At 36.3% G+C, this 26478-nt stretch overlaps 1 protein-coding gene across 1 annotated transcript in view; it reads left to right on the top strand.

Annotated features, from left to right (window-relative positions):
• The window catches only part of LOC150105640 (coiled-coil domain-containing protein CG32809-like), a 774652-nt gene that overhangs the window by 582124 nt on the left and 166050 nt on the right, over nt 1-26478 (top strand). The window contains exons 13-15 of the mRNA XM_090394279.1: nt 1880-2034; nt 17967-18082; nt 23883-24013. Of these exons, the coding sequence (XP_090250405.1) occupies nt 1880-2034; nt 17967-18082; nt 23883-24013 (402 nt within the window). The remainder of the gene's footprint in view (nt 1-1879; nt 2035-17966; nt 18083-23882; nt 24014-26478) is intronic.

Consider the following 26478-nt stretch of genomic DNA (forward strand, 5'->3'; position numbering starts at 1 on the left):
CGCCAGTCTTCCTTTCTTCACTTTTCCCTGCACTCAAGCTCCATATGATATCTCACTTATGAGGATTTAAATAAACATAAAGTATTAAATGTCTTTTTCATTAATTTTTTAAAAAAATAAATAAAATGATTAAGGAACCAACTCAAGCAGTGCTGGATAGTTTTGCTGGCAAACCATGGTTTTTAATTTCAAGAAAACTATTAGGACATATAACTATTAGGATACCACAGAGATGATTTTTGAGAAATCTTTTTCTGTTCAGTTGAGTAACATATAATGTATCTTAACAATTAATATTTCTAGGCTGTTTGTAAAACATATAGAGTGATGTAAAAAAAAAAAAAAAGAGAAAGAGAGAGCAAATGCAACACATAGGTTCTGTGCTTAGCTGCCTTCTGAAGTTATTATGCACTTTCCAATTTTTTCATTATTCTGCATTCGTTTGAAATAATACTGATTTGACACTTTTTGGAAAGGCCACAAGTTGCTCCAGTGTATTTGATTGCATCCTCAGTCCTCATAGTTTTGAATTTCTGACTTGTAATGATTTACTTTTTTGAAAGCAAAAAAAAAAAGTCTCTTGGAACCAAAATCCACAAGCATAAAAGCTTCTGCATTTGTAAAAATTCATGTTATTTATTTATGTATTGTTATTATATATATATGTGTGTGTGTGTTATTTTATTTTATTTTTTTGAGTTAAGATGAAAGCATAGACACCCTGCCATGATTTTGAATGTCCACTTCCTTGAATATTTCTTTTGAATAGTAAATGGTTCAGAAACTTTGATATAACATTCCTTGTTAATTGTTTTTCAACAAGGATTTCATCTTTCACAGTACGTGACATGACAGTTTTGTACATTATGAAACATGGATACTCAAAATTCATGACTTTGACCTTAATAATGAATTAAGGTTGTAATTTATAATCTTATTTTCAATGGTAATCTTATTTTCAAAGTTAAAATGCTTCATTGGCTGTTTTACTAATTTCATAATAAACTTGATCTTAGCATGTTGCTAAATACTTTATATTTAAAAAATCGCTGCAGACTGTTTGTAACCTTATCTAGAAGGTTACAAGGTGACAGTCACATTGTCTATAGGAGGCACATGCATAGTGACAGCAAGGAGTGAGATCTTATTGTTAATAAATACACAGTTTAGATCCTTTTGAATAGTCCTCATTCTCTTTTTCAAATTAACATGATGAAAACAAGTTGTGTTCTTATTTTCATTGTTATACTTAAGCAATACGGTAATATTTTTTGTGGAGGCATATTGATAATAATGCTTTGATATTAATAACTTAATTATGAGTTTTTCAAAGTATTCAATATAGGTAGTGGATCAAAGCATCGTCAACTTCAAGGAATCATCTTGTGTCTTCCATTTCGGTATATTTTTGCGTTTCATCACGTAGATTCAATTCGCTGTGGGATCATTAAGTTTAATTCACTGTAGTGAAAGCATTTTTTTCTCTTGGACATTGCATACAAAAAAAATTTTGAAAAATGGCATGCTCATATGCAATTATATAACCTTCAGTTAACTGAACCAACCCTCAGTTAACTTACCACCCTTGAATGGGTTTGTGTATTAAACAACACCATGTTCTTGTATCTTCAATTAGTGACCATATAAGTACTCACGCAGCTAATTGATCTCAATTTGGTTGGATAATTAATGGAATGATACTCGGCTGTTTTACACTTGAGTATAATATCGATGAAAACATAATACTGTATTGAGTTGAATACTATTGCTATGGCAAGCATCATTTTGCAATAAAACAAACTGCTAAATGCATCTGTATATGTAAATGAATTGCTAATATTTCATTCCAAAAGTTGATAATTTTATTTCCTTCTTTTAGAGCTACATTTGACACCTGAGTTGTATTCTCAGTTACGACATCTTAGAAAGCAAACAAAAGACCTCCGGTTAGAAGTGCGAAACCTTCGCAGGATAGCTCAAGCTCAAGCAGTAACAGCAAGAGAAACAGTTCGAGAAACCTGCTTAAAAATCAAGGTATTTTTTATGATAAATTTCTTTAATGAGCATGTCAGTTCTTCACTGTGATTAATCAACCCTTGCTGTGTCATTTGTTGTTATTATTCAGGCCTCCATGGAGTCAAAATACTCATCGTGGGCGGTCCTTTCTAAGAAACAAATCTATCCAGACTCATCGAGGGAGGTCCCTCCTAGGAAACACAACGTCTATCATACCACTCCTTAAATGCATTGACCGTTCTCGCTCTCACCGCTCCATCAGGCAGTGCATTCCATGGTTCAACTACCCTCCATGCAAAGAAACCACTCCTCACCCTCTTTCTCACAGTTTCCTTTCATAACTTCCAGGGATGGCCCCTTGTCATGACTCCTTCCCATTGTTCAACCAAGCGAAAGAACTCCCCAGTGTCAACCCTGTAACCACCTCTCAACAAAAATTCTAGGTTTATGGCTACCAGATTTTTAAAGGGGAAAATGATTTGAAACATACCCCACCTCACACTTTTTCTCTCCATCAATATTATTATTTGACACCTCCAAAGATTCCATAGGCTCATCGAGGGAGGGCACCTGCTCTACAGCTCTTTCCACCAACTACAATTAACAGCAACTACACCAACGCCATCTACCGCCAACCACCACTAGTTTTTCCACATCAATCACAAACATCCATGCCCACAGCGGGATTCGAACCCGCAGCCCTTTTGGGTGGAGAGCAGATATGCTAACCACTCGGCCAGTTGGCAGTTCGATTCTAGTCGGCGACTAGGATCGAACTGCCAACGCTCTTTCCTTGGACGGTTTAGCGCTTAGGAATGCAAACATCACTTCCACTGAGCTACATTGGTTGATGGCTTATACTAGATGTTCTTGTATACTACAATAACTCCTCGTTTTATACATGTTTGTTAATGAATTTTCATGTTAACACATTTGTAAAATAAATAAATATATATTTTTAGAATTTGCTGTTATGGAAATTCGTTTAAACTTTAGTATTTAACCAAAAATTGTTGACATTAATGAGACTTGGTTAACTGAGAAAAATATGATCATGAGGATATGAGAAGTACAAAATTTTCTAGAGAGAGAGAATGGGAGGAGGGGAGAAATAAGACTTTTCTGGCCAAATCAAAGAAATCTCAGCCTAGTCATAAAGTCGAATGAAATTACTGCTAGCTATATGTGAGCCGTTTGGAAACATTGTGCGAATAATTTTAGAGGCTTTTGAAATGATCTAAGTTAATTAAATCTCATTCTGAGGAAATTGAGTGATTCCGACCTGCTAAATTTAAATGCACAGTGCAAAGATCCTGGAGAATATAAAGAAAATTTAATCATTGACAAGCCCAAAGAGATTTCACAGAAACAATTTGAAAATATTTTTTGTACAATCGAAGTTATCTTAGAGGATGACCCTGATGAAGAGAGAAGCAGCAAAATTGCAGAAGTAGTAGAAGAGGCAATAGGGCCATACCATCATTTGTATGAAAAAAAAGAAATAGAATAACCAGAATCAATTCTTTGTTAAGAAGTAGAATAATGAATTTATATTCTGAATATGTTTTATTGTCTATTATTATATTCGATTAATGCACCTGTTTTAAAGAATGCATTAGGAGCCAAGGTGGATGAAATAGCCAGACCACCGAAGCTTTTTTCATGGATCAGAACTTCAATGGCATTCTACCTTTTATCATGCCATTCTTGAGGTTTGGGACACTGGATACTGTATTAGAGGAGCTATACTGGAGGAGGTATGGGAGACAAGAGATCTAGGGGTTGATGATTGATAGAAACCTGAAATTTAGGGGACATATTGCAAAAGTAGTGAAGGTAACACAGAGGATTGCTGCAATAATGAGAAGGACACTGACCTGCAGAGATAAGAGTTATCATTCCGTTGTATACGCCCCTGATCAGACCACACTTAGACTATTGTTCTCAGATTTGGTTCCCAGGATAAGAAGGGAATAAATTATCTGTGGAAAGGGTATAAAGGCAGATAACAAAGATGGTTTCAGGACTGTACAATTTTGGTTATGAGGATCGGCTGAGGGAATGTGGACTGCAGAGTTTGGTGGATAGAAGGAGAGGTGATATGATTGAGACTTTTAAGCTATTGAGAGGCAGTTACAGGGTGGACACTGGGAGAGTTCTTTCACTTGGTGGAGTAGCAGGAAGGAGCAATGAAAAGCAGCCATCCCTGGAAGTTATGAAAGGAAACTGTGAGCAAGAGGGTAAGGAGTAGTTTCTTTGCATGGAGGGTGGTTGAACCATGGAATGCATTGCCTGATAGTGGTGAGAGCGAGAATGGTCAATGAGTTTAATGAGTGGTATGATAGACTTTGTTTCTTAGGAGGGACCTCCCTTGATGAGTCTTTTGACTCCATGGAGGCCTGAATAATAATAATAATTACCTCCCTCTCTGCCATTAATCACTTTATGGCTATTTTATAGCCATTAGTGGATTAACTGTTGGTTAGCGACCTTTGGAATTGGAATTTCTATTACTGTCCTAAGATATTTGACCCTTTTTTTTGCCTCACAATTGATTTATTGTCTCTTCCCAAAAATTAAAACGAATTTCACATGTGCAAAAGTAATCATTCCTGAAATGACCACCGATCAGCCTTTGCAATGAATCTAATTAGTAATAGTAAATTTGCTGTATTTTATTCTTCAAATCAGTGCAATGGAACAAGACAACTTTATATTTCTTCACTTTACTGACATTACAGAAGCATGCTTTTTGTGCATTTTCAAAAGTTTGTTTGCATTTAAAATATGTCAAATTTTTATATTTTTAAATAACATTTATTGAAATAAATATGATGACCTTTTGCTTTCTCTTGTAGCAAAATACCATTATATGGATTATCACATTTCAGGTTTATAAATGAATTTTTTTTTTTGTTGTTGTTGTTTTTATGAATAACAAATGATGTTAAATTGCATTACTTGGTTTCTGATTTTGAGTCTTTTTAGCATCAAAAATTTATATCCATTGATATTTTAGCAGGGACTCTCGCCTTCCACTTTTTTTTTTTTTTTTTTTTTTGGTAGGATGCACATTACGATAATATCCAGTACGTAACCACCGTAGTAATGTTGAAAACATAATATGAAAGATAATATTATGGAATGATTCAAAATTTATGCTCATTTTGAAGATTTTTTAATGCTCCCCCCCCCCCTCCTATCCTTTCATGGAACACAATTACATAACTACTCTAAATTTCTACAGGTTTGAAAGGTTTTCAAATCTGTAGAACAGTATTCAAAATCTATTACTTCATTTTACCATTTTGACAAAAGAAATAAGGCAATAATATTATTGTACCATGAATCTTCTCATTCTGTGCTATTTCTTTGCAATCTAAAATCAGCTCTTTTACTGTCTGCTGAAATTAATTGAAATTTTAGAAACACTGTTCTATATTTTCACCATGTAAAACTGTTTATATGCATACCACACAAAAGAAAGTTCAGTAGTATTGTTTTTTTTTTTTTCTTAAAAAATCTAAATATTACTATTTGTACTGCTGCTGCTGTTTGCTATTTCTGATAATAATCCTCTTAGCTGGAGGAAAATCTAAAAGCTTAGATTACTCTCACTGGTATTGAGAAAGAAAAGAGGGAACACTTCTCCATTAGTCACACTAAAGTGCCTCAAGCTGTAGTGCAGAATGTCTTGTTGTCTCTGCTAATCAACAAGACATTCTTGTTGATTAGCAGACATTGACGTGTAGAAGTAGGGAGATTCTTGTTCCATTGTATAAGGCTTTGATTAGGCCACACATGGACTATTGTGCCCAGATTTGGTCACTGGGTTTTCAGAAGGATGAAGAGATGTTGGAAAGGGTCCAAAGGCGACTGACTAAGGTGGTTTCTGACCTCTGGAATGTCGAGTATGAGGAAAGATTGAGAAGATGTAATTTGCAGAGTCTGGTGGACAGGAGGAAGAGGAGAGATATGATAGAGACATATAAGTTGGTAAGAGGTTGTTATAGGATCAGTGGTGGAGAAGTTCTATAGAGAATAGTGGGAGAACCAGAGGTCATCCCTGGAAACTGTATAAAGAGGGTGTGAGTAGGGGGAGTGAGAGGCAGGTTTTTTTCGTGCAAAGTTGTGAATGATTGGAATGCCTTGCCTGAGTGTGTGGTGTCTGCAAGGAGTTTGAGTGTGTTTAAGACACGATATGATGAGATGTGTGTGTGTGTGTGTGTGTGTGTGTGTGTGTGTGTGTGTGTGTGTGTGTGTGTGTGTGTGTGTGTGTGTGATAAAAGGACCTCCAGATGAGTCTTTGACTCCATGAGGCCTTGGGATAATAATAATAATACTAACACAGAAATAGTGACATTTCTTTTACATGCTGATACATTATTTATGCCAAAATAATTTCTTAATTTATATGATCAGTTTCACTTTTATTATAGAAAATTATAAATTATTTAATCCAGTTATCTTGAAAAAGAGGATTTGAATTATTTAAAAAGAAAATGAGCATATTCGTTACATAATCTTCCTTTTTTGGGGGGTGGGGAGAGTTATAGACCTATTCATTCAGCAGATATTTCAGAGAATTTATTTTATAAATCGTTCGCACGACAACTGTTAGAAACATAAATCACTCGGGGGAACATGCCCATTCATTTTAGTGTAAAATAGTAGCAAAAGTTTAGCTACTTGAACAATGCCATGTATCTAAACTAGAAGAAAATGTCGTTATATCTGCTGATGTTAGAACTCTTACATAAATAATTTTTTCTGACATGATTTCCTTATTAGTTATAATGTAATCAAGTTACAGATCTTTGCCCTCTTGCATTCTCCCAGGTTATATGCAGTGATTTCTTCTTTGTACTACAAGAAAAAAAAATTAGATAACAGAAGAAAAATATGTATTTTCTTTTTCAATGGGTGAATTTACAGTTCTTTCTTTGTGTTTTGAAAAGAAAGTGCAAATAATTTTTTTCTTACTATTTTTGCCATTATAACATCTGATATAATCTTCAGAGTGCCATTTTACTGCTTTTCTCCTACATAAATAAAAGATATAAGACAATAATATTGTCGATTCTGTTGAACTTCCTTGTAGCAGAAATTTTTATTACAAAACTTTGAGCTATGATGATTTATATATATATATATATATATATATATATCTCCCACACAAGAAATTTGAACATTTCTTGTCAACACACAGCACATCAGTGCTGTGTGTCGGCACACGTTATTATTTATATATTTTATTTATTAATTATATTTTATTATTTATATATTTTTTTAGTGAAATAGTTTGTTTCAATTGTAGCATGTTTTCCCGATTGATAAAAATTGATATTTCATGGAAAACAGAATTTGAGTATTATGAGATAGCATGAGCATATTCTGTTGACGATTACTCTGTAGGTATTTGGAAAACTGTATGTTCTAATAGTAACTGTTTTTCTTTCTTTCTTATTAGAAATAAAAATTTGGTAATAACAGTAATTAATCTCATTTTATTCATTCTTCCTGAGTGAATGAGAATAATATAATATTATATTATTGTTGCGTAATTATTCTTCTTATCATTAATATAGAATTGAGTTTTTCATTTTGATAACACAATACATTTTTTGATATTAATTGATATGTACATTAAAGTCACTTTATATCCTACGTTTTGTAAACTATTACTACTACTACTACTACTAATAATAATAATGCTATTTTCTTTGTTCTATATTCTGAAAGTAAGCCATATTTCTTGTTTTTGAGACTTTCATAGCTCATCCAGAAAAACTTTTGCTCTGTGAAAACTGTCATCATTAGATTTCTGAAACAACAGAAAAATTATTCCAGTTTCATTCTGTTTTATAAATGAATGTTCTTCCCCATGCAAAACAAACAAATCAGCCAGCGAACATGGGTTTCCCAGGTATTAGATGTGTCGTCCATAGTATATACCTCTAAAGCAAATGTCTGAAGATCGAAAAAGTTTTCTTATTTGAATAGTACTACATCAATTTGAATTCTAATTAGAATTCAAATTGATGTAGTACTATGAGAACCTTCATAAGGTCTTTTCAGCTGAAAGTTATACAGTCGCATACTGATATGATGTTTTTTCCCTGCCAGGAAGTTGCATTTTTCAACAAACAGGCAAAGCACTGGAAAATAAACACACAATATACTTGCCTCATATTGCTTCTGCCATAATTCCAATCAAAAACAAACATGGCCTTAGTCTACTCAGTCATTTTCCTGATTGAGACAACTAAGCTTCGGTAGCTAACTGCAAAGGGTCGCTGCTTTTTTTACTAAGTGGCGGTGGATTAGAATGTTCAATATTGACCTGATTTACAGTAGATTATGATGTAAAGAAAAAAATTTAGTGATATGATTAAAGAATTTTATGTTATTCTCTATAAAGCAAAGTCACCCAAGCACATTCTTTAGGAAATCTGTGAAGTATTCTTCGAAATATGATTTTGAACAAAAATAAAAATAACACAATCTGGAAACTTGGCAGCCGGTTTTTTTTTTTAAATAATATTTCAAATAATTATCCTGAATTAATTTCTTCAAGAACAAAGAAAATGTTTTGTCGAGTAAAATTAGCACAAAAAAAAAGTTAAAAATGAAATTGGTCCTCAAAGGTAAGACAATATTTAAGTAAGAAACTATGCAAGGATCTTTATTTTTCTCAAGGCATATTGTACAATAAAAAGAGAAAATAAAAATAATTTCTATATTTTTTGTCTATCCAATATAACTAGGATCCAGTTACCCAGTATAGAACAAGGAACTGCGTTTCTTGTTAAAGGCAACTGAGACGCAGCTATGAACATGAGATAATCTGATTAAGTGTTCTCTTCAGCGTGAGGGATTATCACACCTTCTAAACAACATAACGGCCAAATTGCACTTCTTATCCATGTTCTTTCAATAGGTAGTGTCTGAAACATATCCAGATTTAGCTGGACATCTAGAGACGTCCTAGCCATTTGGGAGGTTAATCGAGGGATTGCTGTATAACCAAGTGAAAAAATTTTCTGCATTTTAATAATAAGTTGATACCTTTTGACTACTTGTATATGGGAATTATATAACTTTTGCATGACTTCAACCTTGGTATCTCTTCTGGGTCTGGCTCCCAATGATGACATTTATTAATGCTTGTTGTCATCAAGTTTGCTTACTTCCTGAGAGAGGTTCTACTCGGTGATAGGCATTTGCCCCCCCCCTCTCCTCCTTGGGTCATTCTGTAATATTCAGAGATACAGAAAGGAGAATTTTTGACATTAAACTGGAAATACTGTGGATGTGTAATATGGTTTATAAATGCTTATATGCCATCCAATTGAAAACAGTTAGATGAAAAATTTTTCCAGGAATTAAAATTTTTTTTTTTAATGTTGACTCCATACACAGGAGATTGGTTGGTCAACCTATAGTACATTAATACCGTGTATGGATAGTGGGTTGGGAAAGGAGGAATTTGTTTACATTTGATTTGAATGACTTTAAATTGTATTCCTTGGAAAACAGCAGGTGGGAGACTGTTCCACAGTGCAGCAGTTGCAGGGATGAAGGAAGAGGAAAACAAACTTGTTCTGTTTGTTTCTAAGTGTAATGTGAAAGGATGTTGTGCAGTAGCTGCACATGTTACAATGGGCTTAGTATTGAGCGGAGGAATTATTGATGTTATTTCAGATGAGCATTTCTACTCATTTGTAGAGTATACATACTGCAGAAACCATACTTCTGTGTGAAAGTGGGGGGGGGGGATCATTGATAAGTCTAATTGCTCTCCTTTGTATTGAGTCGAGCATTTTGAAAGAGCTTTTAGGGTCCCCATTCCATATGTGGGAGCAGTATTCAATAGCTGGGTAGATTTGTGATTTGTATAATGTTAATAGCTGTTCGGGGGTGAAGTAACGTCTTGAGCGAAAGAGAAATCCTAGTTTTTTTGAGGCTGAGGATGCAATGGTTGTGATATGTTTATGCCAGGAGAGGTTTGATGTGAGGGTGATTCCAAGAAGCGAGATCTCAAACTGTCTGGAAATTTGGGTATCATCAAGAAGGATACTGGGAAAAAATGGTTCTTTTTTTATGGGAAATAGTACAGAAATGGGTTTTATTGGCATTGAAATTTATGAGGTTATCCGAACCCCATTGTAGGATGGCTTGGAGGTCGGAGTTGAGGGTGGTGGTGGTTGATGTTCTGTAGGTTGAGGTGAGTTGTGTAAGGTAAGGCTTATCAAATGCAAGCGAGGAGTGTAGTGTGCTGTCATCTGCAAAACTGTGTATTGGGTTGGAGGTCAATTGTAGTAGGTCATTGATATATAGCAGGAAGAGGGTTGGTGAGAGGACAGAACCTTGTGGGACCCCAGCATCAATTGAATGGTGAGTGGATAGGGAGCTGTTCACCATCGCACACAGTGTGCGTCCAGACAGAAAGCTGGCAATCCAACTATAGAAGTCCTGGGTCAGACCAAATGATGGTAGTTTGCCTAGTAGGCCTTTGTGCCAGACCCAGTGCAACCACTTCAGATTTTCCAAACCTCTCCATAGCATTTGTCCAGAGATGGGTGACGTATGCGAGTAAATCTCCTGTTGATCGGCAGTGGCGGAATCCATACTGGCGGTCATTTATTTGGTGAGTGTCTTCAAGATAGTGTAGGAGTTGACAATTAATGATTTTTTCTATTACTTTAGACAGGACTGAGGTAAGCGAGATAGGGTGGTAATTGGATGGCAGTGACTTGTCACCCTTCTTGGGAATGGGCTGAATATACGCCAATTTCCAGTTTGTGGGATAGATTCCAGCGGATTAAGAGAGTGTATATATAGGTGACATAGGATAGTGGTCAGTCCTAGTGCACAAACTTGCAGAACAATTGGTGGAATGCCATCAGGGCAGGAGACTTTTTTTGTGTCTAATTTGGACAGTATTTTTCTGATCTCATCCTGGTAAAAGGATATAGGGAGCATTGTATGTTGGGTGTCTAGAATGGTTGGGGGACATTTACCATTGTCAGTTATGCATGCATTTGAAGCAAAATATGAAGCCAGAAGATTGGCTTTTTCTGTGGATGATGATGCAGGAGAGCCATCTTGGTATGATAGGGGTGGGAATAGTGTTAGACAGAAGTTATGGCCAATTGCTTTGACGAGAGACCAGAAGGCTCGGCTGCCATTTGGACAAGCTGCTAGTTTCCTGCTTTTTGCTCTTCTGAACTCTGTTTTGGAAGCGTTGATTGTTTTTTTAGATCTATTACGGGCTTCAGTGTAGCTTTGAAGGAGGATGAGGTTCTTGATTTCAGCCAGTTGTTGGTAAGTCTGGTGTTTCATCTCTACAGCCTTGGCACATCTTTTGGAGAACTAGGGTTTCGTTAGGGGAATGGCAGTTCAGAGTGCTGTGTGGAATGTATGTATTCATGCTGGTGAGGATTACTTTGGTAATAAGCTCAGTGCATATGTTTGAGTTGGAAAGCCAGAGCAATAGTCCAACCATTGGAATGCAGCATAGAAGTTGCAGAGCCTGTCTCACTTGGCACTGTTGTAGTGCCAAACTACTCTTGTATGGGAGTGTCTGTGTAAACGTTGCATGGGGGAGGAGATGAGAGCACTAAGTTGTTGTCAGAATTGCCCAGGGAGTTCACTACTTTCACTGTGTATTTGGAGGGATCATTGGTGAGGAAGAGATCTAGAGTGTTTGGGGAATGATTTTGGTTATCTGGTATTCTGGTTGGCATCTGGACAAGTTGTGTAAGGTCGTTAATGATGGCAAATGTTTCAGCATCTCTACCTGCAAGATCTGTACAACTGGAGGAGGAAAGCTAGGTAGTGTTGTGGATGGTAAAATCTCCTAGGAGGATGATTTTGCTGTTGGGAAAGTGGGATTGGAGAAAGTCAATTTTTAGGGAGAGGAAATTAAATAGCTATGGCTGAGTCGTTGTGTTGGGGGAGCGATAGAGATAGCAGATGAATTGAACTGAGTGGGAAAGGGATATTTTCAACCAAAGAAGGTCAAAGTTGGATAATTCTAGATTGGGTGCTCACTGGCAAGGTATGTCAGAGCAGATGTATGTGCAGACACCACCCTTAGGACGAAAGTTGTTAAAGAGTGAGTAGTTTGGAAGGTTGAGATAAGTGGTGCTGGGGGGGGGGAGGTGAGATTTGAGTTTCTGCCAGGAAGAGTAGGTGGGGTTTGATAGACTGTAGGTGGTAGTGGACACTATTCAGGTTAGAGTTTAGGCCACGGATGTTGGTGAAATGGATGTGTAGGGTTTTTGTGAGTCATATGTTGGACCACATGGGTTTTGCAGCAATTGCAAGAATTGCAGCAATTGCAAGAATTGCAGCAATATTAATACAGTGCCCACACCATAGTAGCTGGAGACAAAAAATGTATTGAAATCAAAACCCCAAGACAAAATAGGACATACCAGCAGTGGAAAAATGGGATATGCACAGTGAAAAATATGTCTCGGCAATGCTCAGCTAGTAGACATATGGAGAATCATATGTCTACTAGCTGAGCACAATCCTAATCTCTGTGCTTACAAATGTAAGTATATGAATCAAGGTATTAGTACTCATATTGATCGAATTTATATCTCTTCTTCCCGTATAAATAAGATAATTCAGATAAAACATCTTGACATCAACATCAGATTATAATCAGATCATGTAGCAGAATTTAGGTAGACTTAAATTCCACTACATAGAACAAGTAGAGATCAGTTCTGGACCATGGAGACCACCAAATTTTCTGTTAATGTTTCACCCAAATTTTATACTCTCTGTTCAAACTGGAATAATGTGACCTGGAACAAGGATATGTAATGAAAAATTCAAACGGGCAGTAAAACAGAATGTGATTGAATGGGGGAAAAGAACAGGCTCTCCTCAAAAGAAAAAAAAAGTTGAAGGACCTGTATAAAGAGAGAAGCTGGTTTGTAGCAAGCCAATGCAATGATATAGAATGCCACAACATCATTAGAAACATTAACATAGAAATAGAAGTGGAAAGGTAGAAACAAATGGAGGAAAGAAATTTTATAATAAGAATACAGCAGCACTTGGCAGGTTCAATAGGCAGTTCACTAAATTCTGGGAAGAAAGGACTGTCACTCAAATCTACGTTGATTGTGAAGTCATGTCCACCACTCAAGACATCCTTGACTCCTTTCAAAAACACCATAAAAATCTATTTGAAGACAATAATAGTACTGTGGGAAATTATAACTCTCTGAACATTAATGGCTTTCCTGTTCATATTCAAAATGGGCTTGACTGACCCATTATAGCTCTGAAGTTACCACAGCCTATAAAGAATGCCAGACTGGAAAATCCCCAGGACCTGATAATCTAGGAATAGAACTTACTGTGATGCCTGGGATTTTATTCAACTCTTTTCTTTTGAGGAAAGCCTCTTCTTTTCCTTATTCAGTTATATTCTGTTTTACTGCCTGGAATGCAGGTTCCTTTACATGGCAAGTTAAAATCTACAGACTAATGGTACTCTTATGCATCCCCCCCCCTCCAGCTAACTTTTACATGGAACGCTTTGAAAACAAAATACTTACCACAGCTACATAGAAGCGCTTAGTGTGATTACACTTTCTTGATGACGTGTTTGCCATTGGCTCCATGAACAAGACAACTTAGGTTCTTTTGTTACCTACCTAAACAGCCAATACTCCAAAATTCATTTCACAGTGAAAAAGAATCTAATCACTGTTTGCCTTTTCTTGGCACATTAGTCACTTAGTTTTCAGATGGGTGACTATCTTTTTTCCATTTATAGAAATACAACACACACACCACACACACACACACACACACACACACACACACACACACACCTACATAAACAATCACATAATCATCCAGCCCAACAGTATAGTAGTCTGAAAACGCTTACATATAGGGCTGTTTGTTCTAATGATGCAACTCTTTCCACTTAACTTAAATATCTTTGCCATACTTTCTTGACCAATGGATACAGCTCCTACAAAAAAAGAAAACATAGTACATTGCCCTCTTATTTCCCCCCGTCCTCAAACACACAAGAACAAAACACCACTATTACTCGAATATTCCATATATCCGAGGTAGGTCTGAAAAGATAGTGAAATTTCATGCTAATAAAATATAACCTTCACACCACATTCAAACCACATGTTAAATTAGCAACTCTGATCTGCTCTCTTAAGGATAAACTTCATCCCCTGGCATATGATGGCTGATGAGCTGCAGCCAAGGAGAATAGAAGTTGAATTGCAGGATAGAGAAAAGAGCACATTTGAGGCCATTTGGTGTGAGATTGTGGCTAGCAGAACTAAATATACAATTGGGTGCTGCTATAGACCAGGTGATGGAAAAGATGGTGGTGACACTATGCACAAGCAAATAGAAGAAATGGGTGGAAGGAGGGGGTGATTATTATGGGAGATTTCAACTATGGTTACATTGATTGGAGTGAGGAGAGGACACATGGGAGGGAGGAATTGGATTTTATGTAGTTATTAAGGGATAACTATCTGCGACAGCATGTAATGGAAAATACTAGGGGTCAGAGAGTGCTTGACCTAATAATTACATCTGAGGATTTGGCTGTAACAAATATGACCACATTGCCACCAATCAGTGAGAGTGATCATAGGGTCTTGACTTGGGAGGTGGCTAAAGGTGTAGAATTTTCAATTAAGACAGGGTACATGTGGAATTATCGGGCTGGAAAGTATGACAAGCTTAGGAGTTTGATTGGTTCAGTGCCATGGCATGTACAACTGCAAGGACTAAAAGTCGATAGTGCATGGGAGGTAGTTAAGAAGCATTTGCATGAAGCAATGGCTGACTGTATACCTAGAGTCCGAACAATAAATCAACTAGAGGTTAAATGGATGAATAACACTATTAAGCTTGAGCTGCAAAAAAAGAAACAACGATGGAGAGGATTTAAGGAGAAAGGTGACCGGCAGGCACACGAACAGTATAAAGCACAGGCCAGAAGGGTAACGAGTGTGGTAAGAAAAGCAAAAAAGGATTACAAAAGAACATTGCAGGCTAAAGAGAATCCTAAACAGTTTTTTAGATATGTAGCAAGTAAAAGGAAAAATGTACATGGCAGAATGATTTTAAAGAATGCCAATGGTAGGGAGGTAACTAAATCAGTTGATATAGTTGAGTTACTGAGTGAGCACTTTGCAAGAATATATCATCCAGGTGGCGACATTGCAGAAACGAATGTACCAGTAGATTATACGGGAATTGTGGTGAATGAAGTGGAGGTGAGTAGTCTATTGCATAACCTCAATGTCAATACATCTGTGGGATTGGATGGTATACCAGCTCGTGTTGTACGAGAAGCAGCTAAAGAATTGTCAGTACCCTTGACCATTTTGTTTAATTTGAGTCTCGGGTCTGGGTTAGTCCCGAGCGGGTGGAAAGAGGGGAAAATAGTTCCACTGCATAAAGGTGGTTCCAAGACTGCTGTTGTAAATTACCGACCGTTTGGCATATGAGGAATCATTGTCAAGGTCTTAGAGAAATTAGTCAAGAAAAGAATACAGGATTGGATAGATGAAAATGGGATATTATATGGGGGACAACATGGTTTTGTGAAGGGTAGATCATGCCTCACTAACTTGCTCACGTTTTATAACACAGTGACGGCTGAACTGGATATGGGTAATGGGTTTACAGTAATACTACTGGACTTTGCCAAGGCTTTTGATAAGATACCACATAGAACCCTAATCGGTAAACTGGAGCAGATGGGGATAGATATAGGGTTGGTGAGATGGATAGGAGGGTGGTTGAAGTAGAGATACCAGAGAGTGGTTTATTCAGGAGTGGAGTCTAAAAGTCGGCTTGTGACTAGTGGAGTGCCACAGGGCTCTGTTCTTGGACCACTGCTTTTCAATTTGTTCATCAATGATATAGGAAAGGATTTGAGAGGAAGTGTTCATTTGTTTGCTGATGATGCAAAGTTGGGTAGAGCAATTATGAGTGCACAGGATGTCAAAATTTTACAGGATGATTTGGATAGTTTAGAGGACTGGGCTAGGAAAAATGGATGTCAATTTAATGTGCCAAAGTGTGAGGTTACACTTTGGGGTGAAAAGAATAGCAGCAGTATATCACATTGATGGAACCGTACTCCAGGAGATTGATGAAGCCAGGGATTTGGGAGTGTTGGTGGATAGGGAATTGAGGTTTAGGGGGCACATTGCAAAAATGACTAAAACAGCTCACCAAATCACTTGGCTTCTGAAAAATACTTTAACATGCAGAGACAAACAAGTTGTTGTTCCTCTGTATCGAGCCTTGATAAAACTCCATCTGGACTACTGTGCCCAGTTATGGGCACCAGGGTTTCTTTGTGATGGGGAGGAAGTGGAGAGGATCCAGAGACGAGTGACCAAGATGATAGCAGGTCTGTGGAATGAACCTTATGAGAATAGGTTGAAGATTTGTGGGTTGCAGAAATTGGTCAATAGGCGAAGGAGGGGTGATATGATTGAGACATTCAGATTACTGAAGGGTTTCTATAAGATTGATCCAGAAGATATTTTTGAAAATATGACTGGTGGTGGGAGGACTAGGGGCCATGAATGGAAGCTGGGCAAGAGCGTGGTTGACAAGGGTGTTAGAGCTAGGTTTTTTACTTGGAGAGTAGTGAATGAGTGGAATAAGCTTCCATAGTGTGTTGTGGGTGCTACGACCGTGAATGAGTTCAAGGCAAGGTATGATAGATACTGTGTGAATGTCGAATAGTTGTTCTTGACATGATGTTAGGGCCTCCCTCGGTGAGTCTGTCGACTCCTTGGAGTTGCCCGGAACAATAATAATATACTGGAGTGTATAAATTTCCACGTGACTGTGATGGCATACTGTGGACAGACCAGAAGATCTATAGATATCTGATTTGGAGAGCATAAAAAATCCATTAGTTATCATTATTATAGCAAATCTGGAATAGCAGACCATGCTTTGGACACTCCTTCATACAAGATTAGAAGTTATTAATGATTCAGAAAGATTATTTTCTGGTTAGGAGAAAGCATTCTCCTAGCCTGAAGAAGTATGATTGCATTGATTTGCCAAAAGTTTGGGAGACATATCTTAAGATCAACCCCCTACATAGCTGTAATATTTTTTTAAAACATTAGAAGGCACCAAATTAGGACTTTACATCTTTTGTCTGCGATGTTTCACTTGTTGTCACATGTTAATTGTAATATGTAATGTACCCTGAAGATGCTGGTTTGAAATCCAGCAAAATATAAGCCAGTGAATAAATATCTTTTTTATAATTTAATTGATTTTGTGTTGTAATATGATTAAAATAATTTATGAATTACATTATTAATAATTTTCTTTCAAGAGTTTTCTTCCATATTAATCAATTATTTGTCATATCTTTAATATTATCATATCTTATATTTCAGCCTTCCAGGACAATACTAACTACATCATTCCACCTAGATCTTTGTCTCCCTCTGCATCTTTTTTTTTTTATTTCCTAACATGAAGCCCTTGTTTTGCTAATGTTTTTTTCTCCCATTTGGATTAAATGATGACACCACCTTATATTAGTGCTTCTCGCTTAATCCTGATCGATGACTGCATTGAGTTCCTATCTAATATATTCACTATTAATGATTCTTCCACTGATGCTGCCTGTTCGCGCTCCTGATTTTTCTCAAAACTCATATTTGTGATCTCTAGTCTTTGATCAACTGTTTTCCTTCTTTATTCAACTCTCAAATCCACCAGACTGCTTAGTTTAGTGGTGTGGCTTAATTTTGGTCTTATTTCATATAAATGTATTCAATGATTTCTCTCACCATACTAGCTTGCTTATTCTATTATATATGCATATGTTACATATGTATATGAATTTGATGAGTGCTATTCCAGTACATAAGGTGTTTCATCTTTAGACTATGTTAGCAGCAGCTCAAATTGGAGAAGATCAAGTTTGTGCAGAAAGACTCAGGGTATCACGTGAAGAGGATCTCTATCGGCAGGATGTTACTAGACTTGAAAAAGATCTCTCGTAAGTTTGCTTATAGTGCAATTTGCAGAAAAAATTAAATGTTATTTAAGTGTTAAAAGTTTTCACAATAATACTTCATTTTAAATCATGTCTTAATTTATCTAGAGCAGGGTTTCCCAGACTGTATTCCGCAGAACACCAGTGTTCTGTGAAAAATTATCGAAATTAATATGAGCCTTGAATGGTTTTAAATGAAAATTTTAACATGTTTGAAAATCAGTTGCTCCTCATTTTGCATGTGGATTGTGCTATTAAGGCCAGCGTGCGCCGGCCTTGAATCAGCCGGCCATGGTTGTTGACACCCTCTAAGCGCGAGTGAAGTATGGAGTATCTATTCTAGGAAATGTGTGGGCACAAGCAAGGTCAATGCAATGCGCTAAGGCCTGGCCTGGCATGCCTGTAGTGTGTGCTGTCGCATTTTTGCAATGCGATACAACCTGCTTTGGCAATAGTGTGCACTTAGCTTTACATTGAGTACGAGACTGATGATACTCGACTCTAACCAAGGTGTTCCATTAAAATTTCAGAATTTATTAAGTGTTCTATCGTAGGAAAAATTTATGGAATGCTGGTCTAGAGGATTCATAATTTTCCATGAAAAATATATAGGCAAGGTTACAAAGGCATTGACATAGTGGAAATGCAAGCAATGTGTGTGGGGGGGGGGAGAAGGAAGGGAAATTAGAGAGAAAGAGATCCTAAAATTTTGAAAATATGTTTCAAAAAAATCTTATTATATTATTATTATTATTATGATGATATTGATTCAGGCCTCCATGGCGGCCCATCCTAGAAAACAGTATCATACCACTTCTTGAACTCATATCTATACTAATGTCACTACATTTCTTTCTTTTATATATTTGTAAGTTTCAAATTTTCTAGTTTCAAAAGAAAGCAAATTGAGGTTATGATCAAATAATTTCATCATCACACATTTACTCTAAAACATCTTTTCATAATCTAAACATACTCTTGTCTTCAGCAACATGTCATAGACAACTGTTTGAATGATGTACATTGAGAATTAGCATCAGAGTTTTAACTTTTTATAAGTAAATATAATGTAATGAATATACATCTTGTATGTTTGAATGATATATGTTTGCTATGACCATCCAAGGATTAATTGAATTAAGTTTAGATTTCTTAACCTTAAATTAATCTATAACAGCATCCCTTCCTTAACTCAAAGTTAAGAATATTACTAAATGATCCATGTTTTTGAAATAAGATGAACTTAAGAATAAACAGTTTACATTATGTCAGTTTACATAAAATCAATATTTGATTTGTTTAGTATATGCCTGTAATGAATATTATTATTATTATTATGTGGGAGGTTCTCCCCCTTAGAAAACACAGTCTATCATACCACCCCTTGAACTCACTGACCTTTTGTGCTCTCACCACTCTATCAGGCAATGCATTCCACGGTTCAACCCCCCCCCTTTGCTCACAACTTCCTTTTGTAACTTCCAGGGATGGCCTCTTGTCCTCGTTCCTTCCCCCTATTCCACCAAGTGAAAGAATTCACCAGTGTCAACCCTGTAACTATTTCTCAACAGTTTAAAAGTCTCAATCATATCTTTTTGGAGTCATTATTGCCTTGATGTGAACATGTTTAAACTTTTTTTTCATGTGCAAAGTATATGCAAAACTTTTTAATTTATTTTTTTGTAAAGTAAAATCAGGGATGTGAGTTATGTGCGAGGATGAGTTATATTCAAGTAAATACAGTAATCCTGCCCTCTCACAACTACAACATCCCGAAAAGATATGACTTGCACATTATCTCCTTTGAGATAATGTGCAAGTCATATCGTGCCTTTGCACATTATCTCCTTGGATTTCAAGTATTGGGACCAAAAATGGTCCCAATACTTGAAGTCCTCTTATTAAAAAAATAATACAATGTGCACTACAAAGGGGGAAAAAAAAAGTATGCCTCTAGGCCCTTTATTAGATGGTCTAAAAGATAGCATGTACCTCTGCTCCTGCTGAGAAACATAAAACAATTAATATACTGAGTGCCCTACAGAGGGTGTAATTAGGCAACATCTCGGATATTTTTCCAGAAGAAGAAATGATGGATACAAAACACTAAAGTTAAACAAACCTGAGCCCAGTTGGTTCTTTGGAGGGTGACCACCTAGGAACCTTGGGTGATGCTGGCATTAATTTTGAGAGCCTGTGTAGCTCAGTGGAAGTGGCATTTATCCTCCACAGCACTATGTTGCCTGAAGAATGGCCTATGTTCAATTGTAGTCTCCGACTAGAGGAATGTTTTCAAGATAGAATGCCTGAGGAGTGTTTGCCTGGAGGAACAATAGTGTGGCTATGGCTTATAAGTAGAGTGAAAGAGTGAGTGAGATGATTGTGATGATGGACATGAATGACTTGAGAGGCAGTGTGAATCGAGTGACAAGAGATCTTGAGAGACGGAAGATAGTTTATATGTGTTGTCCAGGTATGATAATGAAGAGCTGAGGAGAACAGCATTAATAATGAATAGTATGATAGCCAGAATGTGTCAAATGAGAGGCTTGGAATATATGGATGCTTGGAGGGCATTTGAGACAGAAAGGAACTGTATGTGATAGGCATCTGAAAAGAATGCTGTTCTCTGAATGAATCAGTGTGTCAATGCAGGAAACTAGAATTATCAGGATGGATGGCAGCAATGGTTGCCTCAAGTGAGAATAGGTGCTTGGTAGAAGGGGAAATATACATTCAGTAATGCTGAATCCAGTGGAGTCAGGAGGGATAATCATAAGTATAGAAATAGTGACATTTTTATTCTTTATACTAATGCCAGGAGTATCCAGAATAAAGGAGATGAATTGGTGGCACTGATAGCATCAGCCTATCCAAAGATTATTGGAATCTCTGAGACATGGTTGACGAAAGGTGATATACTAATAGGAATAGAAGTAGCAAGGGTACAGAATTTTTGAAAGGATAGGAAGGGAAAACACAGTGGTGGAGTACTGCTTATGATAAGTGATGACGTATGTCTTGTCTTCTCAGAGTGGAGGGCAATGGCACTAACGGTTTTGAATTTGAAAGTATACAGTATTGAGGTAGAGGCAGGCAAGACAGTGGGTGTTGTTACAAGCCAGGGAGCATAGAGGGTGAGGAGCAGGAGTTTAGGCAGTTGAGCTTGGCAAGTGCAAAAAGAATGATTATTATGGGAGATTTTAACTACAGTGGTATAAAGCGGGAAGAGGAAACTGCATGTAGTAATAAGGGAATAGAATTTCTAGAATTCTTGAGGGATAAATGTCTTGGGCATCAGAAGAGCTGATTATTACTGAGATAGCATCTCTGTCCCCAAGTTAAAGAGAATGACCATGTAGTTTTGACTTGGAAGATGAATAGACAAGCAGGAGTATCAAAGAGAAAGAAATATATGTGGAATTATAAGGCAGTTGATTATGATAGTCTTAGATATCAACTTGGGGCAGTTCTGTTTAGGGAGGAATTGGAAGGGCGAGATATCATTAGTGCTTTGAAAATTGTGAAGGAATATTTATTAGCAGCAAAAGTAAGCTGAATACCATGAGTGAAGAAGAGAACACAATTTGGTGCAAAGTGGATGAAAAACAATATTGGCCAAGAACTGCATGTTAAAACAAGGTTATTATGGAAGAGATATAAGGAGAGGGAGGTGGAGAGTAGATGCATGAATAATATAGGATTCAGGCCAGGAGAGTGACTATTATGGTAAGGAAGGCAAAACTGGAATATAAGAGGAGATTGGTCCTGAGATCCAAAGAAAATTGTAAAGAATGTTTTTTTTAGCTACGTGGCCAGTAGGAGGAGAAATGATTGTGGAAGAAAGAATAACATTGTTGCATAAAAATGGGAATAGACTGACTGATGCAAAGGACATAATGGAGTTTTTCAATGAATACTTTATTGCGGTATTTCATCCTGGGGAAGTAAGTTTTAATACTAGAGGGATAGAGCAGGTTCAAGGTTTAGGAGTGTAAGAGGAGAGTGGGTTTCAAATATTGAGTATTCTGGATTTAATAAAACAGTAGGACTGGATGGAATATCACCACGGGTTTTGGGAGAATGTGCTAAAGAACCAACAGCTCCCTTGACTTGGCTTTTCAGTGAAAGTCTGGCCAAGGGAAAGGTACCCAGGGAGTGGAAGGAGGGTAAGATAATACCATTTCATAAGGGTGGTAGCAGACTGGAAGTGTCAAATTATAGACCAGTTTGCATTTCATCATTAGTTGTTAAGATCTTGGAGAAATTAGTGATGGACCATATACGGTGTTGGGCAGAGGAGTTGAATTTGTTAAAGGGTGGTCTTGCTTTAGAATATGAATGTCTTTTATAATAAAGTGACAAGAGCAGTTGATGAGGGAAAAGCATACTCTGTCATTTTTTATTTTTTATTTTGCAAAAGCAGTTTGTGTGCAAACTGTAAAAGCAGCAAGAGAAATTTTCTCAGAAAGAGCTTTAACAGTGCTACCCAATTGATGGCTGGTAATAATTTCATATTTCTTCTCTAACATAATTGCTTTTCTTTGTTTCTTTTGCTCATTTTCTGGTTTTGCAATGTTGCTTCTTTTTTGACATTGTTGGAAAAGTGAAAGGGTTATAGTTAAAAAGAAAACAAAATAAAAAAAATCAGGTTTAATTGAAGAAAACTACAAATAACACACTCGTGTCGCCAAGGCTCGTGAGTGACTGAGGCTCGTTCTAACTGATCATTACGTCATTACATACTACGTAATTCCCTGTACATGCCCCTAATCACCTTCGCCACACACAATTAAAATAAAAAAAAATTCCAATCCAAAAATTCATAAAGATAAAAATTTGTAAAGCGTGAAGAACTTCCTGTAGTTCTGAGGATTGTGGCACTGGTGATAATGCACTTGACCATTGAAGATTTCAAATTGACAACCGGACATTGCATGAACATTTAGCACAGCCAAAAAAAGAGGAAGAAATCATTGAGGAATATAAAAAAACATTTATAGGTCCATTGCAAGGACTAAAATCAATGGGAAAAATCTTGCAAAAACTATTTTGATGTAAAAGTAAATGAATTAAAGCATACCAAAACTGAAATCAAATCATATCTATTTTAATGCTAAACATGAATACTTTTATTATACAGATGGTTGAGGAAAGAATAATGTAGTATACCATTCTTTCATTACCGAATACAATTTATTTATTTATTTGTATGGAGTTTCCTCCCTTTTTCTCCCCTGTCCCTATTGGGATGAGTTGAGCCCCCTCATGGGAGGTTAAGTATTTATGGCTGTAGATCCATGTGTGTTCATGGGGCCAGTTTGCCTGCTTGCGGGATGAAAAATGCCAGATAAACTGGTGGTAAAAACCTTACTGCCCGTGCCTAAGAACGGCTAACTTGGCTATGGCTGAGGAAGATCCTCAAATTCCTCACGTCTTCGATGGGAATCGAACCTGGGACACTCCTTTCCCAGTCATATGGTTGCGAATCGCACAGCCACTAGGCTAACCGCACGGACTGAATAAATACAATAAAAATGCATGAAAAATGCATTTTTATTTATTCAGATGTTTATATAATAATAATTTCCCAAAATTATCATATAAAATATCCTAATTTTTTTTTAGGTTCCATAATATCTTTGATGTTTACTTCACAGTCTCTTGTATAATGTAAAATAGAAATTTCAGTATAATATATATATATGTTACATTGTGTGTGTGTGTGTGTAAATATAATATATATATATATATATATATATATATATATAAAGATTTCTTTCTTTAACATCTTTGGAATCAGAGAGCTTGAAAGTCAAGTGGAGGAGCTTCGAAGCAATGTTATCAATCGAAGATGTCGAGTTAATATGAGTGATGTTGAAGGCATGGCATTGGTTCTAAGCAGAGCAAGCAAGACAGTAGCAGATCTCAAAGGTATATTCATTTTATGTGGTATAATTGGAGGGATGGCTTTTGTATTTGTTTTTATATATTGCCTGTTTTTGAAGTCAAGGTGCATATTTTCTAGTCAGCACTAATCTTTGTAGACTTTTATGTGTTGTGTTGTGCAAGCATGTCTTAAATGCTTGCAAAAAAAAAAACAAAAAAAAAACCTTCTTTATATTAAAAAAAAAAAAAAATTAAAACTCTCTTTCATTTCCTTAAATCAACAATATACAAGCATATGTTTGTGCTATGCTTTATGGTGTTCATAAGTTTATAATATGTTCCTATCCTAGACAACACAGCTTATCCCATCATCTAACCACCTTCCACATAGAAAGCACTGCCATAGTGCATTTGGAAAAATGATAATGTAATGCAACCTTCAATTAAAAAAGACCAGAGTCTGAATTCAACCCTTGTCTTGATAAAAGAAATCTTTGTGTGTTTTCATTTGAAGGTGAGTTAGCCATTTTCATTCCATTTTTCATCCTGCATAGGCAAATTGGCTAGAGAACACATTCACTTAACAGTCATCAGAAATAGTATCAGTGGAATGTAGATGACATAATGTTTATATTGTTGATTACTTTGTGTATTGTATTAGTGAGCAGTAGATGGCATAGCGTGTAGATGGAAAATTAAATAGTATAGATGAAAAATTCTGTGGTGTAGTGACCTCCTGCAATTAATGGCAACTCATTTACAGATGGAATTGTTTCTTTTTATTTTATATTATTTTTCTTATTTTATATTTTTATTTTACATTTTATTTTTATATTTAATATAGATATAGAAATGAAACACAGGGATTAAAAGAATGAAATTCATCGCTCTAGGAACAGAGAAATATTGGAAGCATGAAACTAATGTTAATTTCATTCCTCTATGTTTGTTTTTCTCCATTAAATCTAGAATACCAGCTTATGTTATGCTTTAGAATGTTATAAGTTCATTGTATGCAACCTGTTATTATTGTTCAAGATCTCCATGGAGTCATAAAGCTCAGCATGGGACATTATCCTCTCAGATAATGCATTCGAAAGTCTCGCTTCCCTCCATGCAGAAATCGATCCTCTTTCTCACCACTTCCTTTCATAACTACCAGAGACAGTCCTTGGTCCTCATTCCTTTCCTTTGTTTTACCACATGAAAAATCTTCCCAATATCAATTTGGGAAGCACTTCTCAACAGCTTAAATGTCTCAATCATTTCACCTCTTTGTTAACTATCTATCAAACTCTGCGATGTGAATGACTTCAATCCTTTCTCATAAACTAACAACGTATAATCCTGTCATCATTTTTGTTATCTGTCTCTATACTTGTCCAAGGTTACCTCATCCTCTTCAAATCCTGTAGATCTGAGCATAATAATCCAGATATTGACTATCACTCCAAGATCCCTTGTCTCCTTCTCCATATTCCACAAATAGTATATGCTTCCTTTAATCAGTGGATCCTAAATTTCAAGACTACATTTCATTTAATGAACCTGTATCCCTAGTCATTCACCCACATTTCCAGCTTATTCAAATTCTCCTGAAGAGCAATAACATAGGCACTAATAGCTCTCCCTCAGCTTCATATTATCTGCAAATGTTTGAATACCACTCTGAAATCTACCGATATTGTCAGTGGATTTCAGAGAGATGCAAGGTTGAGTAGTAGAGGACTCAGTAATGAGCCACACTCAATCCTTCTTGTAACCTCCCTCCTCCTCCTCCCTGATTTAGGATCCTCCTTATATTCTTTGGAGACTTTTTCACAGATAAGATACATTTATAAAAGATAGATGTTAGATGTTTTAATGATACTTGTGACATAAAGACTGAATAATATATGCACGCAAACACAAGAAAGATATTTAATTAACCAAATATTTCGGTCTGGAAATAGCAGACGATCTTCAGTGGCACTACAAGAGCAGTTTTAAAAAAAATACAGGGTGGAATACTAACAATAGATCATTTAAAAATAGAACAAGCTGCGTGATGTTATATCACTAAGTATTAAAGGAAATATTTTTAAGTAGAGACATGATTGAAATAAAGATATTAATTAATTATATTAAATAACATAAAATTAATATGAATTAATGAGTTATCCTGATTAGACTTTCCCAGATTTTTGATATAGATATACAGTCATTCCGATTCAGGTTAGGACGATGGAGTAAGGCCTCTACACTTTCTTTGAATAAACATTCAAATTTATAACGGGATCTATTAAAAGGTGAGTTTTTGACCAAAGCATGTTGTAGTTAGTTTCAATCCCGTGCTGAGCCAATCCAGATTTTTCAGGTTTGTTGTGATGAATGGAGGATTGATGTTCTTGGATTCTTTTTTCAAGAGAACATCCAGTTTGTCCAAAATAGGAGAGATCACAGTTGCAGGGAATTTGATAAACTCCAGGAAGAGATATAGTTGAGCATTTGTCTTTAGGAGAAGGAAAATG

The sequence above is a fragment of the Typopeltis vanoorti genome, chromosome 6 (assembly GCF_054136105.1).
Source record: "Typopeltis vanoorti isolate ZY-2024b chromosome 6, IOZ_Tvanoo_1.0, whole genome shotgun sequence".
NCBI classification, from domain to species: Eukaryota; Metazoa; Arthropoda; class Arachnida; order Uropygi; family Thelyphonidae; genus Typopeltis; species Typopeltis vanoorti.